The sequence below is a fragment of the Tamandua tetradactyla genome, chromosome 2 (assembly GCF_023851605.1).
Source record: "Tamandua tetradactyla isolate mTamTet1 chromosome 2, mTamTet1.pri, whole genome shotgun sequence".
Classification (NCBI taxonomy): Eukaryota; Metazoa; Chordata; class Mammalia; order Pilosa; family Myrmecophagidae; genus Tamandua; species Tamandua tetradactyla.
Window position 1 is genome coordinate 108020833 of NC_135328.1, and position 16220 is coordinate 108037052.

Consider the following 16220-nt stretch of genomic DNA (forward strand, 5'->3'; position numbering starts at 1 on the left):
GAAGCATTGCTCTGTGTTTTTTTTTTCTTGTGATGTTTTCAGTTGGTTTTGATATCAGTGTAATACTTTCCTCATAAGATGATTTGTAAACTATTCCCCCTCCTTTATTTCTTGGAAAAATTTGTTAAGAATAGGAATGATTCTTCAAATGTTTTTAGAAACTTAAGTGGTAAAACTATCAAATCTTGGACTTTCTTCATATTTTTTTATTACTATTCAGTCTCCTTTTATTCTTTTCAGATTGTTTCTTTTTTATCTTTATCTTTAAAGATAAAGTTTTCTTTCTAGGAATTTGTTCATTTCATCTAAGCTATTTAATACACTGACATACAGTTATTCACAGTATTTCTTAATCCATTTTATTAAGGTTGGTAGTAATGTACCTCTTTCATTTCTGAGTCTAGTGATTAAACTCCTTTTTGTTGGTCAAACTAAGAATTTATCAGTTTTGTTGATCTTGTCAAAGAAGAAGCTTTTGCTGTCATTGCTTTTCTCTGTTTTTTTTCCTATTCTCTCTTTCAGTAATTTCCATTATGTTCTTTATTATTGCCTTCCTTGTGCTTGCTTTAGGTGTAGTCAGCCCTTCTCTCTCCAGTGTTTTACAATAAAGATTAGGTTATTGCACTGAAACTTTTTTCTTTCATGATAGGTATTTTATTTCTGGATGTTCAGTTCTATTCTGTTTATCAGTGTGTTTATATTTGTGCTGGTAGTGTACCTTCCTTAAGTTTTGGTATGTTGTGTCTTCATTTTGATTCATATCAGGTGAATTCTACTTTTGATTTCTGCTGAGATCCATTGGTTATTTAGGAGTGTGTTTTTTAATTTCCATGTATTTATAAGTTTCCCAAGTTTCCTGTTATTGATTTCTAATTTTATTCCGTTGTGGCTGAAAATATACTTCGTACTATTTCGATACTTTTAAATTCTTGATGTTTGTTGTATGGTCTAGGAAAATATACCATGTGCAGTTGAAAAGAATGTATATATTTTGTTGCTATTGGGTAGAGTGTTATATAAATATCTGCTAGGTATAAGTTTTCTGTATGCTTTGTTGTTGTTCTGTCAGGTTCTTTCTGTTATTGAAGTGGAGTATTGATGTCTCCAATAATTATTACTGAATTGTTTATTTCTCCCATCATTGCTGTCTGTTATAAGTACGTGAATAACTTTATATGTACTCATTATTTTTTCATAATGGATTCATATGACTGTTTTAGGTCACTTGCTTTCAGCTGCAGTAACTTCCTTTAGTGGTTCTTGAAAGTCTGTTAGCAATATATTCTCTGTTTTTCTTCATCTGCTAAAGTCTTTATTTTACTTTCAATTTTGAAAGTTGAAATCTTTCTGGAATAGGATTCTTGGATGAAAAAAAAGTTTTGTACACTTTGTATATGTTCTTCTATTGTTTCTGAGAAGAAAGTCAGCTGTTAATCTTATCGCAGTTTCCTTGTAAGGTGTGTGTCTTTTTTCTCTAGCTAGTTCATAGTTGTCTCATTGTCTTTGACTCTTCAGCATTTGTACTATGATGTTTCTGTTTGTGAATCCCTGTGTATATCCTACTTGGTGTTCATTTTACTTCCTGAATGTATAGTTTATGTTTTTTTTTATTTTTCAGCCATTAATTTCTTCAATAATTTTTGTTCCTTTTTCTCTCCTCTCTCCTCCATATTCTGTTGTATGTATGTTGCTGCCCTTAAAGGTGTCCCACATTTTCTAAAGCTCTGTTCATTTTTCTTCATTCTTTTCTCTCTCTTTTCTTCTGATTATGTAATCTCAGTAATCTATTTTTAAATTTGCCAGTCTTTCTTCTGCCAGTTCAGATCTCCTCAGCCCCTCTAGTGGACATTTTATTCCAATTATTTTACTTTTCAACCCCATAATTTTCATTTGGTCCTTTAAAAATTTTTCATATTTGGATTCTGTATTTGTCTCAACATTGTTACCATACCTTCCATAATCAAGCTTTCTGTTAGTTTTTAATATATTTATAATGGCTGCGTTTAAATTTTTTTCTGTTAAGTCCAATATCTGTTGCTCTTACAGGTTATTTTGCTTGTTTTTTTTTCTGCTCTATGGGTTATGCTTTCTTGTTTCTTTGCATGTCTTGTAGTTTTTGTGGATAGTGGAGATTTTCAATAACATTGTAGCAACTCTCAGGCTTATTGTTATTTGCTTCTATATTTTAAGTGACTGGCTGGGTTATATTAATGAACTATATTCCCTGCCACGCCACCCCCATCCCCAGTCCCCACTTTATGCAGCTCATCATGCAGACACAGCTTTGAGTATGCCCACACACTCTGGCATGTCGTTGGGGTTGGTGATACTTTCTTCCACTCTTTCCCTGACCACAGCCAGCTGTTAAATTCCAATAATTGCTGGAAGGATGTCTACTGTTTAAAACATTGCCTTGGGACATAAATTCTAAAACTGATGTAATCAGATTGTGGCTTCTTGGGAAAACAGTTCTGAGGTCCGTGCTCAATATTTGCCCTGACCTAGGTGGGCTCCTCTTTTTTTATTCCCACATTCTTCCTGCAAACTAACAAGCCTACAATCTAGGCTTGTAGTCTAGGCCTACAGACATTAGATTCACAAGTCTCTCCTTGCTTCCTTTACCACAGTCTCCACTGATTTTGAGAGTCCTCTTAGGTTTAAACTTCTCCAGGTTTTCTTGCAAATGAAGTAATTTCCTTTGGGAAGAAATTAGGAGCTATTTTATGGTCTCCCCCCCCAGCAAAATCTCCTAGCCAGAATTTGGGAGCTGGTGATGGGGCTGATGGCAAGGCTTTATATATTTGTTTGTTATTTTTTCCCTTTTTCATAATTTTCACCCGTTTAAGTGGGTAGCTAGTCAGAACTCCTCAAGATGCTGTGTTAGCAGTCAGTCTCCCAATGCAGCATATATTGTTAAACACGAGATGCATTTTTTTTTTAACCAAGCCTACCAGGAAATAATAGTTTTCAGGATGTTCAAAGAACGTATCCTTTTTCAATCTTTTCACTTTCTCATGGGTTATAAGCTTGGGTTATAATTGCTGCTATTTGGACTCTCCTGGGTAAAGTTCTTGCTAGGTTGCAGGATGCCTTGGTTTGGAATACTGCCAAATTTCTTATGTCTTAATCGTATACCATATCTAGTTGCAGAATTACTTTGTATGGTCATGTAGACCTTCCTTTTAACAACCAAAGTCAATGGGATCCATCCAGAATCTGCTACATTGTCCCTAGGTCCTTTGTTAATGATCAGATATCACACATGCACACTCTCAGTGAAACAGGTTAAGTGACCAGTCTCGTCAGGGCCTATCATTACTGAGCCAGTTTACAGTCAAAGCTAATTGTCCATTCCTGATTTTCTTTTTGTTTGCTTGTTTTCAAGCTCTTTTCTTTGTTTCCTGCCTTGTTGTTCAGTCTTCTTTCTTGTTACTTTGATTCTCTCTTACTCTAGTTTTGTTTCTGGTTCACCCATGTCTGAGTTGTTTCTTAAAATTCTGCACCTATTTCCTACTCTGACATTTTGGTAGTTCTTTTATTATTTTACCCTTATTTGATGAGGACTCTGGATTTAAAATGCCTTCCTGATTCATCATTTGTGTAGTTTTTTACTTCTGCTGTATTACCAAATGATGCTAGAGTCTGATTTCGATTTTTGGTACATGAATGTTTCATTTTAAATTGGTCACCTGGTTCTAACTTTCAGTTCAGCTTACTTACTAATTTTTTTTTAACCCTTCTTTACATCTAGATCACGTTAAAGCCTCTCTCCTCCCCAGCACTCTACTAACCATAGCTATTTATCTGCTTGATTTCACCTTGCCCAGAATGATGACCCATATCTTTTTGACCATTTCCAGCTAATCAGTGCAATAAACAGAAAAGACTTTTTTTTTAAGTTTATTTTAAACTAAAGCTTTTTGTTTTTATTTACAGTCCCTCTTAAGGGCTTATTAAAATAATTAAAATGGTAAAAGATATTTTATGATGAAATCTGTTTATGTTTAATATATGTATAATATATATTTTAGTGTATCCCCTTTTGGCCTGAGGATTCTTCTAATAAACTTCTCATTCAAGTTGAAAGGAGTGAAAGTCCTCCTAAAAAGATACATTTTAACAAGCAAGAAAATTGTATTTTATTGCGTCTGGATAATGAGGTAAGTGAGTTTTATTCATGTGTTATTAGAGAAACTAAGATATACTTATTGTTTACCCTGTTTCAAATGATTCTCTAGTGATTTTTTTTTCTTTTTCACTGCAAATGAATAAACATTTCTTTTCGTAAAGGCAAAAGGTTCCAAAAGGAAACAGAGATATAAAATAATTTAATTGGTATCCAAAAAGTTAGATGCAGTGCCAGAAATTCTAGACTATACCACATCTTGGATTTCACTCATCTGCATACAGTAATTGAAGTTCAAGGTGACCTAGCCATTCATTGCAAAATGCTTAGTTGCTTTATAAATTTTCAAATAAATTATTGTTAGGAATAGTTTGATTATTAAATGTTTTTTAATATTCTTGTGGAAATGATTACACTTTAGAGTATTTTCTTTTCCTTTCTTCTAGCTTGGAGGTATAATAGCTGAAGTTAATTTGGCTGAACATTCTACAGTTATTACATTTTCAGATTATCACGATGGAGCAGCTACATTTCTGTTAATAAATCATACCAAGAATGACCTTGTTCAATACAAGCAAAGGTAAAAAAAATTATCACAAGTACCATAACTCTTGATTTTAGTAGAATCCAGTTGAAAAGATACTGACTTTGTGATGATTTCTTAAGAATATAAATACTGATAAGGACAGTGTGGCTATGTAAAACTGTTTTTTCGGTATGCTATATGGTGGGGGTCACATTTCATTCTTTTTCCATGTGACTATCCTGTTATTGCAGCACCATTTGTAGAAAAAAAATTCTTTTTTTTTTTGGTGAAGAGAAGTACATGGATCAGTAAATTGAATCTGGGTCTTCCCCATGGCAGGCAAGAATTCTACCACTTAACTCCCTTGTACTCCCACGATGTCCTCATTTTTAAAGAAACATATACTGAAGTATATGGGAGTAAAAAGGACATGGTGCCTAGAATTTACTTTTCTTTCAAATTTACTGAGGTCATTCATAGAGCATTAACCATTTTTGAAGTGAGCATTTCAGTGGCATTTGGTACTTTGACCATTTTGTACAACCACCATCTCTCTCTATTTCCAAAACATTTCCATCATTTCAAAATAAAATCCTGTACCCATTAAGCGTCCTTCAGCTCTTGCCAACCACCAGTCTGCATTCTGTCTCTGGATTTGTCTCTTCTGTATATTTCTTAGAAATAGAATCATGCACTACCTTTTATGTCTGGCTTCTTTCACTTAATGTGATGTTTTCAATAGTCATTCACATTATAACACATATCAGTACTTAATTCCTTTCTATAGTTGAATAATTTTCCATTGTATACCACAATTTGTTTATCCATTTATCCATTGATGAACATTTGGACTTTTCTTCATTTGCCTATTGTCCTATTGTGGATAGTGCTTTTAGGAATATGTGTGTATCTATATTTGTTTGAGTACCTTTTTCCATTTTTTTAATTCTCCTGAGTGTATACCTAAGAGTGAAATTGCTGGGACATATCATAATTAATTGTTTAATAGAATTTGATTTTAAATATTCCAAAAAGGGGGGGTGGAATCGGAGAGCTGAAAAAAGTGTGGCAAAACCTTGATCTTATGGGTAAAATATATCAGAATTTATCAAAAGAGACTCTGAATTTTGTGTATATTTGAAGTTTATCATATATTTAACAAGCAAACTACAAATATTGAAACCAGAGTATTTTCATGCAGTGGATGTCTCCTTCTCACTGAAGTATGTGAGAAAAGTATTGCTACATATTCTAGATACATAAGAGCTAAGTTAATTCTTTACCACTTTGATGACTTGGGGCATTATAGCTTTATTCTCTGGTAAATCTGTTTTAGGCTGAAGTAGGGAGGGAGTTAGTCTTTTTGGTGGTCTTGATCTTGCAGTTTTCTTTACTGTATAGTTCAGAAGTAAGGCTTTGGAAATCTTATTTACTGCATTGTTATACATGTAAAAGTAAGGAATAAGGAGGATTTACAATGTGATTCCTTGTTAAAAATTTAAAACTGAAAATAGTTACAGTCTTAATGGAAACATAAATTAAATGTCTGGAAGAATAAATACTTGGCTTAGATTTGGAGTTATTTGAAAAAGTAATTTTTAAATCAAGACATGAAATTTTAGTTTAGACCTAAGAGTGTTGATTTAAAAGAGTATTGTACACAGTTGGATTGGTGGGTTCTGTTATTCTGACCACTCCTTTTTCTCTCCTTTTCATAGTTCCTTTTTCTATCTATACCTTAAATATTGTATGGTGATATTCCTAGTCCTATTCTGTTTGTGTTCTGTATAATATTTGGATAATCTCATCCATACCAATGAATCATTTCAGTTATCTCCTGGGTGCTAGTAATCTCCAAATCTTTACTCAAACCAAAACCTCGTACCCTACTTTCTCCTCATTGTGACAAAGAAGCATAAAATTGGTCCAAAGCTGACCTTATTATTTGCATCACAAAATCTACTCTTCTTCTTCCTTCATACCCTTCTCTCTCAGTGAATAGTGGTGTCATCCATGTCTGCCAACTTTGCTTTCTCCTGCTTCATCATACCATCTAATTATTTAAACACTCTATTTTCCTCTCTTTTAAAATCTTCCCTTCATCTCAAATCTCTCTTGTCCTCATCTTATTTTAATTCAGTCTCTCATCATTTATTTTATCTGAGTCAGCATTTGATCTATTTATCTCTAATCTTAACCCCTCCAATAAATCTGCCTTGTTGCCACCAGAAATAGGTTTCTAAAATACTAATACAATTGTCTCTGTCCTGTTCCAAGTTCTTCAATAACTTCCTCGTTTCCTTTGAAATAAAATCTGTTTCTGTCTACCATTCTGAACTTTTCTCATGTTATTACCTAACTCTTACCCTATAATTCAAACAAACTGAAGTGTTTGTTTCCTGAATGTTCTGGTCCTTCCATGTATTGTTACTTTTACAGGTACTTTTTTTTCCTAGAAGAGCTCCACTTCTCCTGTGATTCCTTTTCCTCACCACTCCATTCTACATAATCAGTCTTCCATTACACCTTTGTATCCATAGATTATATTATTTGTCACTTTCATGTTGTCATTTTCTTGTTGGGTTAAGATATGTAGACATACATAGTCAACATTCTGAATGCTTTCTTAGTTTTTCTTTTCTTTGAATCTCCATTGGCTACCTTGAATAGCCCAGTAAATTTCTGCATAAAGAATATTATGTAGTAAATTAAACAGATTAAAATTTATTGGCAGCAGAATAAGAGATCCTTTAATCCTCTATAGATTTTTGTAATACCTGGATACATCATAGAGTACATTAAGCAGATAATCAGAAAGTATTGGAAAAGTACCCTGAGGGACAGGAGAAAGAATATGGAACTATTAAACCTTACCACCAGGGAATCCCCTGGTACCGTGTCAAACTTTAAGGAAACCCAAATCAATAGACTGTGCCCTCAATCATGAGGCTTTCTCTTGTGAAGTTTATGTGGATAGTGGAAAAGCTTAGACTACCTATAGGCATGCATAAGGGTTACTTCTGGAGGACCTCTTTTGTGTTGCTCAGATGTGACCTCACTCTCTCTAAGCCCAACTCTGCAAGTGAAATCATTGCCCTCCCTGCTACGTGAAACATGACATCCAGGGATGAAAGTCTCCCTGATGACATGGGAGATGACTCCCAGGGATGAATCTAGACCTGGCACTATGGGATCAACAATTCCATCCTGACCAAAAGGGGGAAAAGAAGTGTAATTTAAAAAGTATCAGTGGCAGAGAGAGTTCAAATAGAGTCTAGAGGCTACTCTGGAGGTTGCTCTTACACAAGCTTCAGTTAGACGTTGCTACCTATCGTAGTCTGCCAGCCCCCAACCAGGGCCATTCCAGCCAATCCTAAAGAACACCTAGGGTAGTATATAAGATTCCACAAGGGTTCCATGTACTAGAATAACTTTCCAGAAACCTACAATCCACAGATGGGTCCCTGGTTCAGATAAGTCCTGAAACCTAGCCCAGCTTCTCCAGAATATCAGATAGTTCCATCCCCCTACTTACTAGCATATTAGTGACAGGCCCTTCCAATATTAAAAATTTAGAATTACCATAGCCCATACACCCCTAAAGAGAGGGATGGGAAGATCAAAGGTGATGGTGGAGTTATACAGAGAAGATAGGATTTAACAAATGAATATGAAAGCTGAATAATTAAATTGATATCTCTTTTAGTGTCCAGTATCTTAGAGCAGCTAGAAGTGAAAACCTAAAATTGTGGAATTGTAACCCATGTCAAACTCTGAAATATGTTCTACAATTCATTGTGGTGCTGTGCTTTGAAACTTATAGCTTTTTAATATATAATTTTTTTGCAAAAAAAGAGGGAAAAAAAGTCGATTATGATGATAAATATTTAAGCCCTCTAGGTTCCTATATTCTGGAGCAGGTAGAAGGAAAAATCTGAGAGGCTTGTATGGTAGCCCATGACAAGCTCTGGGATCTGTCCTGTAACTACTTGTTGAAGAGAGCTTTGAAAACTTTTACTGTTTTATTTCTTTGCTTTGTATATATGTTATATAGTAAAAAAAGTTAAAAATCAAAAAAAAGTTATAGACAGTAAAAGCATTTCTAAATATTTTTAAGCTAGATTTATCTGATAATCAGAATATTGTTTGATTTTTTTCATAGAAGAATAAGCAATTTGGGGCTTTTGTTTACCTTCCTTTTCTTTGCATTTTTGACACTTTTTGTATAGATGATAATGATTTCCTGCATATAAAAATAATAGCTGTCAGCTATTTTTAAAAATCCTGTAGAGAGTGGTCCACGGTGGCTCAGTAGGTAGAGTTCTTGCCTGCCATGCCAGAGACCCGGGTTCAATTCCCGGTGCTTGCCCATGCGGGGGTGGGGGGTGAGGGGGAAGAGAATCTATAGAAAAATTGTTAAAAAAGAGCTATAATCCCTGTAATCCCAATACTGTTGATTTTTGATGCATTTCTTTACAGTCTTAACTATTACTGCCATTTATGTATATAGTTGTGAATCTCTAATTTTTAACAGCTGAATATGTAAATTTGTTTCAAAATGCAATTTTTAATGAATGAATAATATTCCGTTATTTAGATATATAATAATTAAACATTCCTCCAATGTTCAGAATTTTGGTTGTTTCCAATTTTATATTAGAATCTGTTTTTTTTTTTTTTGCAATGCATTAGATTTTAATCTTTAATATCTAACATTATTGCTTTAGGAAACTTTTTCCCTGAACCAAGAATGGAATGCTAATTACATAAAAATATATACATATAAAAAGTAGCTCCCATTTTCCTGGGAAAAAACCACCCAACTTCTAGAATGTTCAAGTTTGTTGTTTTAATTATAATTAAAGTCTTGGTCACCTCACTTATTAGCTCTGTATCTTACATATTTAAATTAACGAAACTTTATTAGACAATTTTACAATTTATAAGTGTCAGGTTCCATTATTCAGGTAAATAGATTCCTCCCAGAGTGAATGTGTCCCTTCTCCCACCCACTAAGGAAGCAGCAATATACATTAGTTTCACTTGATTAGTAGAAGACACATTGCTGCAAACCCTAATTCTCTTATCCACCTTTATATTTAATTTGTGTGTATGTGTGAGTTGGTTAGAATGCACTGGCAGTCTCCGGAACAGTCAACAGCACGATGAGCTAGGCTTGGGTTTTCGGTGAAGACTGACCATGTCGGTCTGAATCAAGTGATCTGACTTATCCTCAGTAGCGAGAATTCTTCGAACTGCTTCCTCAAAAGCTGCTGCGACATTAGTGGCATCTTTTGCACTTGTTTCAAAGTAAGGATAGTCGCCGTTGTCCCTGCACCAAGCTTGGGCTTCTTCTGCAGATACTTGTCGTTCGCTTATGTCAACCTTGTTACCCAAAATCACAAAAGGAAAGCTTTCAGGCTCTTTCACATCTGCATAATAGATGAATTCTTTCTTCCAGTTACTCAAGTTCTGGAAGCTTTGAGAATCATCAACACTAAAAGTAAGCAGGCAACAGTCAGAACCTCTGTAAAAAGGCGTCCTCAGGCTTCTGAATCGCTCTTGACCGGCTGTGTCCCAAATCTGCATGGTAACAAAATGTCCATCCACCTCCAAATCTTTATTTAAAAATTCCACACCTATTGTATGGAACAGCTGGGTATCAAATTTATTAGTTACATATCTGTTCATAAGAGAACTCTTCCCAACTCCACCATCTCCAAGGAGAATTACTTTAAAAAGCGAAGATTTTCCTGCCATTGTGTATCACAAGACCTTTGATTCCAAAAACCCTCGAGGCCGCAGGGACTACACCCCGAGCGCTCCCGGCCGGTCCGTCCGGGGGCGCTGGGGAAGGAGAGAGGATCCGGGACGGGACAGGACGGGACGGGCGGGAGGTGACGATTCTGCTGCCGGACTCGGGCTCCAGCAGATCCCATCCAGCGCCCCGAGAACAACATGGCGACCCAGAATCTGTTTATTTTTTTACAGCGATCTTCAACCCATTTGTAATTGTTTTAATACTAGTTTATGATTCCTTACCATATATTTTATTTTAGATTATCTTCTTCTAATGAGTATTTGGAACATACACATGCTGTTTCTGTTGGAAATACTTTTAGGTTCTTGAAGATTTTAAATAATTTCTAATCAATTTCCAATGTAAAGCTCTATGAAAAAATTAGAACGCTTTTACATTTTCCACAACCATTCCTTCAAAAAGATTAGTTTTTTGTGCATATAATTTAGAATTTTTGATCCAGATTAATTTAAAATAATTGGTTTTTAAAAGTATGTACTATTTTATTCAAGACTTTTTAAGCGTTTGCATTAATTTATAACATTAAAAAATTGATTTTATTTAACTGGTTTAGTTTCTTATCACTGGTCCTTTAATAGCTCTGCATCGCAGTTCTTAAAATGTTGTTTGAATTCTTATCTGGATTGGTTGGAAGAAGTCTTCAGTTAATATTTTTAGTAAGGATTTGTGATTAATATGCTGTGCAATTGCTTGTTCGAAAATTTCTTACTCTTGCAAATTAATGACCTCATAAGTTTTAAGTTATAACCTTTTCCTCAAAATTGTATAGATATTTCTCCCTTATTTTCCGGTGGTTAGTATCATAGAAAAGTCTGATAACAGCCTCATTTTTATTCTATTCTGGGTAATTATGATTTTCCTAGATACTTACGGAGGAGGGCAGTTCTGTTTTCTTAAAATTTAAACATTTTACAAAGTTTTTTCTAGGATGGAATTCTCTTTTCATTTATTTTGCCTGGTACCCTGAGCTCTTAATTTGTAAGTTTAGTTCCTTGTTCAACTCATGAAAGCAATGTTTTATTTATTCCTTGGTTTTTAACTTCTCTTAACCATTTTTTTTCTTTCTGGGAATGTTTTTGGTAGCTGATTGAATTTGTTAAATTCATATCTCATCTCATGATGTTTTTAAATAATTGAGCTTTATTGTTTTTGGCCCAGTAAAGCCAATACTTAGGAAAGGGTTATCAATTAAATTCTTTTAGATTTTGTATAGAAAAAATAAAATAAGGAAAAATTTTCTCCCATAATTAATTTGTATTCAAATAAATTTGACAGAATAGTTTCAAAGAATAAAAGACCATTATTTCCTAAGTAGGATAAATATCTTCCTTGACAGATTTTCTTTATTTTCTTAGCAGACTCTTCACATTATATTAGGGAAAATTTGCAGTCTAGTCATAATCAGAAACATTACAAATTTTTACAGATAAGAACTAATGAAATGTTATTTTCTAATTTTTATGTATTTAAATACTTGCATTTAATTTAATGCACTTTTTTCCTACTTATGTCAGTTCTCTCAGTGAAATAGAAGACTCCCTTCCTCCTGGAAAGGCAGTATTTTATACATGGGCTGATCCAGTGGGCTCTAGAAAGCTGAAGTGGAAATGTGGAAAAAGCCATGGTGAAGTAACACAAAAGGATGTAAGTATCAAGTTGATTGTTACTGTATCATCAGTAGCCTTATTTTTTTTAAGGTACACTTTGCTTATATTAAGGGTTATTTTGAACATATGGTTCTAAAAATCTGCCTGAGATTTTAAAAGCCGCATTCAAACTTTAATATAACCAACAATGTTAAAAATGGTGAGGAGTCTTATGTCTGCAATCATATTTGCTTCTGCTTTTTTGTAAAGGATAAAGCAGTGCTTAGAAAAGTGCTTTCAGTATTCACCTCATAAGCAGATGCTGTTTCTTCATTTGACTGCCATCTTAGGTAGATTTTGCTTCTTTTTTTTTTTTTTTTTTCATTATTTAGAGAATACTTTATTAGTTTCTGTAATCAAACCCATGTAGATAAGACCTTACATATTTAGTACGGTGCGTTACCCCTGTACAAATGGAAAAAAATTAAGTTTAACATTTCTAGACCAATATGGCTGTTAATTTCTGTACAATGCCAACTCAACACGGTACAATTGGGATACTTTTTCCAAAGTTGACAGCACAGCTAAAGTTTCCAAAAATTCAAATTATATATATATATGTATATATATATATTTATATGAAAAGACCAATAGCAATATGTTATGCATCAATAGCAGCAACAGCTTTTCCAGGTTCTGCAGTCATCTGAACAAAATTATAGAGACATCCAGCACACTCCATTAAAAAAAAAAAAAGTAAAAAAACCAAAAATCCCAGAAAACAGCAAGTTCTATTACTGTTATGGTACCTGGCACCATTAGCTTCTTTTATTAGCTTCTCAATCATCTTTTATTAGCTTCTCAATCATCAGATTTTGCTTCTTTATGGAACATTTAGGGATCCTCTGGGTTAACCATTCAGAATTTATTTTTGTTTGCCAAGCCATTCTGTATTTCATTTATTTTTTATGATGATAAAGTTGCATGTAAACATTTTCCAGTAACATTTTAAATGACTTATTTTTGGCTTTCACTATTTGATGTAATGTTAACCCTATTCCAGTGTCATTTGTCGTACCTCTTATTGTTTCCTGCCTCTCAGTAGACTGGTTCCCTCAAAATTTCCTTTAACAAGTGAGCTCATAAAGGTAGACTTTTGAAATGTATTATTACAATTTGCATTTATTGGTTATTTTAAAAATCCAAAGTGCCTTACATTTGTTTCTATCAACATTTGTGTCAAAGACAGTGATGAACAGATGAGATGACCTACAAAACAGAAAAATAAAGTCACTTCATTGACATAAAATTACAGTACTCTCCAAGCACATAGCAAATCATACCTTATTGTGTAAAATAGTGATTAACTCAGATCTCATAATAAAATGAATCTAACTATGTTTAAGAGACGTGTTTGAACATGTAAGAAGCTTCACTGTTGCATTTCATTTATTTTCATATGAGAAAGATCGCAGGTAAGACTAGTGAAGCAATAAAGCTGTTATTAGTGGCTATAGTTAGGTCATGAGATTTCTTTGTACTTTTTAAATATTGCAGAACAATATAATAAGAATGTTTATTACTTCTGTAATTGAGAGAAGTGAACTTTTTTTAACCACCTATGAAACTGCAAAGAATAAATGACTTATTCAACATTCATGAACTCAATACCCAGTATAAGAATAAAGAATATTACCTTTGCTTATTGAAGTTCCCTTTGTCTTCTTACCGAGGCCTATCCATTTCCCACATCATTGGAGCAACCAGAATTTGTGGTTATTGTGCCCTTTCTATTCTTAATAGTTTTACCACATATGTTGTTTTATCTAAACAATAAATTTCTAAACTTTATATAAAAAATATTATATGCTATTTAGTATTATACAATTTTCTTTTTTCACATCATATTATTTTCTTATTTTCATTCATATTATTGCATGTAGCTTTTATTCATTTATAAATAATATTCAGTTTTTCCATTCTACTGTTGAAAAATATTTAGGATGGTTCTGTTTCTTTGATCTATAAATGCTGTTTCATGAGCTGTTGGTTCTACAAGTATTTAGAGGTAGATTTGCTGAATCACACGGTATGGGCTCCTTCAACTTTACTAGATAATTTTAAATTATTTTCCCTAATTTCATATAGTTTTACATGCATCAGCAGATTTTATTGATCTAGTTGCTGTATGTCTTTATCAACAGTTGTATGATTAGATTTTTTATTTTTGTCCATTCATAGATATGAAACATCTTTTTATACTGTTGGTTTGTATTTATGTGTTTTGCAATGATTTTCTCCTGTTTGTTCATATTCTCATTTTGATTGTGATGTCCTTTATAGAACAGAGGTTCCTTTTCTTTTCTTTGAGCTTCTTATTTTTTCTATGTCAAATTTATTAAAATGTTCTTTATGTTTAGAGGTTTTTTCCCTCTCTGTTTAAAGATTTCAGTATTGTGTTTATGAAATAATTCTGAATACCAAGGTTATAAGCATATGTTCCATATTGCCTTCTAAAGGTTTATAGTTTTATCTTTCACATGTAAGACATTAACTGGAATTTATTTTTCTGTATGGTGGGAGATAGGGATGTTTTAATTCTTCCACACATATGAGCAATTGTCCCATTAGCACTTACTAAAAATTCCATTTTTTCTTCATTAATCTGAAATATTACTTCGGTCTTATATGTGTGGATCCATTCTTACATTTTCTGGCAGTTTCAGTTGTTTATTTGTCTATCCTTGTAGTAATATCACACTGGGTTAGTTAATATGATGATATTTGACCTCTGCTAAAATACGTTCTCCAATATTATTATTATTTAGGAGTGCCTTGATTATTCTTGGTCCTGTCTTCTTCCATCTGGAAGTTGAATTTTGGTTTGGTGTTAAGTACTGCTGAAGTTTTATTTTTCTGAAATGACTGTCCAGTTTACCAAGTACCACCTTTTTCTTGAACCAAATGTCCATTTATATGTGAGTCTTTTTCTGGACTCTCCATTTTGTTTCTTTGGTCTAGTTGCCTCCTTCTGGATTAGTACTACAGTCTCCTAATTATTGTAGTACCATAAACTTGTTATCTGGTAGTGTAAATTCTTATGTGCTGTTTTTCTTCAAGATTATTTACTAACACTTTTTGGCTGTTAGCATTTCCATAAAGATTTTGATATCAGTTTGAGAATTTCTAAAAATATTTCTGCTGAGATTTTGATTGGGGTTTATCTGTAGATAAATTTGAGGGGTGTTGACATTTTGAAAATATTAATTATTGCACTCTATAAATATATCCACCCATTTTATTTAGGTCGTCTTTGATGTTTTTGGGTTTTCTGTGAAGAGGTTGAATTTGTTAGATTTATAAATTTTTAAAAAATGTTTTAATGGTGGTTTTCTTTAGTTTTCTAATAGTTTATTGATAGTATATAGGAATAGGGTTATTTTTGTGTGCTTGCCATGCATTATACAATCCTCCTAAATTCACTAATTATTTATAATAATTAAGCCATAGGTTTTAAAGTTTTAAATTTATATAACCATGTACTCTGTAAATAATGACACTTCTGTTTTTTTCTCTGAAAGTTTAATTTTTTTCAGATGTTATTTTGCTGGCTAATATCTTCAGAATAGTGTTCAGTAGAGTTAGTGATATGAATCTTGTAAGATTCCAATGTAAGAGGGGAAACTAAATATTTCGTCGAGTATGTGCTTGCTGCAATTTCTTTCTTTTTTTTAAAGAAATACTCTGTATCAAATTAAGGCATTTTCTACTCCTTCTCCTCCTAGTTTGTTAAATATGTGTGCATGTCTGTATGTAAATAAAAAATGGGAGTTGAATTTTAACTTTTTTTTTTTTTTTTGCCTTTCTTGAAATGATTATATGATGTTTGGACTTCATTGTATTAGGGAGATGAATTATATGATTGATTTTTACATTTTAAACCAACCTTATATTTCCGGAATTGGTTTCTACTATTTTGTTTAAGACTTTTGCTAGTATATTCATAAGAGAAATTGTACTGTAAATTTCTTCTCTTGTAATGTCCTTACCAGGTGTTGATATAAGTAACCTTATAAAATAACTTGGCAAGTAGTTACTATTTTCCTTTATCCTGGAAGAGTGTATATAGGACTGGTATGTTTTCTTCCTCGAGTCTTTGGT

General features: G+C 33.1%; 2 protein-coding genes across 4 annotated transcripts in view; one reads left to right on the plus strand and one right to left on the minus strand.

Annotated features, from left to right (window-relative positions):
- VPS13A (vacuolar protein sorting 13 homolog A) overlaps nt 1-16220 on the plus strand; it is a 342631-nt gene that overhangs the window by 264555 nt on the left and 61856 nt on the right. For all 3 annotated transcript variants that reach the window (XR_013170504.1, XM_077148468.1, XM_077148469.1), the window contains exons 51-53: nt 4032-4160; nt 4573-4706; nt 11988-12117. Coding sequence is in view for 2 of the 3 variants with exons in the window: in XM_077148468.1 (XP_077004583.1) it covers nt 4032-4160; nt 4573-4706; nt 11988-12117 (393 nt within the window). In the remaining variant the exon portion in view is untranslated. The remainder of the gene's footprint in view (nt 1-4031; nt 4161-4572; nt 4707-11987; nt 12118-16220) is intronic.
- On the minus strand, nt 9756-10435 carry LOC143673666 (ras-related protein Rab-9A-like). Its single transcript, XM_077148477.1, has one exon. It carries the CDS (start codon nt 10410-10412, stop codon nt 9807-9809), a length of 606 nt encoding a protein of 201 aa, XP_077004592.1. The 5' UTR covers nt 10413-10435; the 3' UTR covers nt 9756-9806.

What these genes read in the sequence shown, in the direction of transcription:
- LOC143673666 (XM_077148477.1), bottom strand. Translation starts at nt 10,412, where the DNA reads ATGGCAGGAAAATCTTCGCTTTTTAAAGTAATTCTCCTTGGAGATGGT.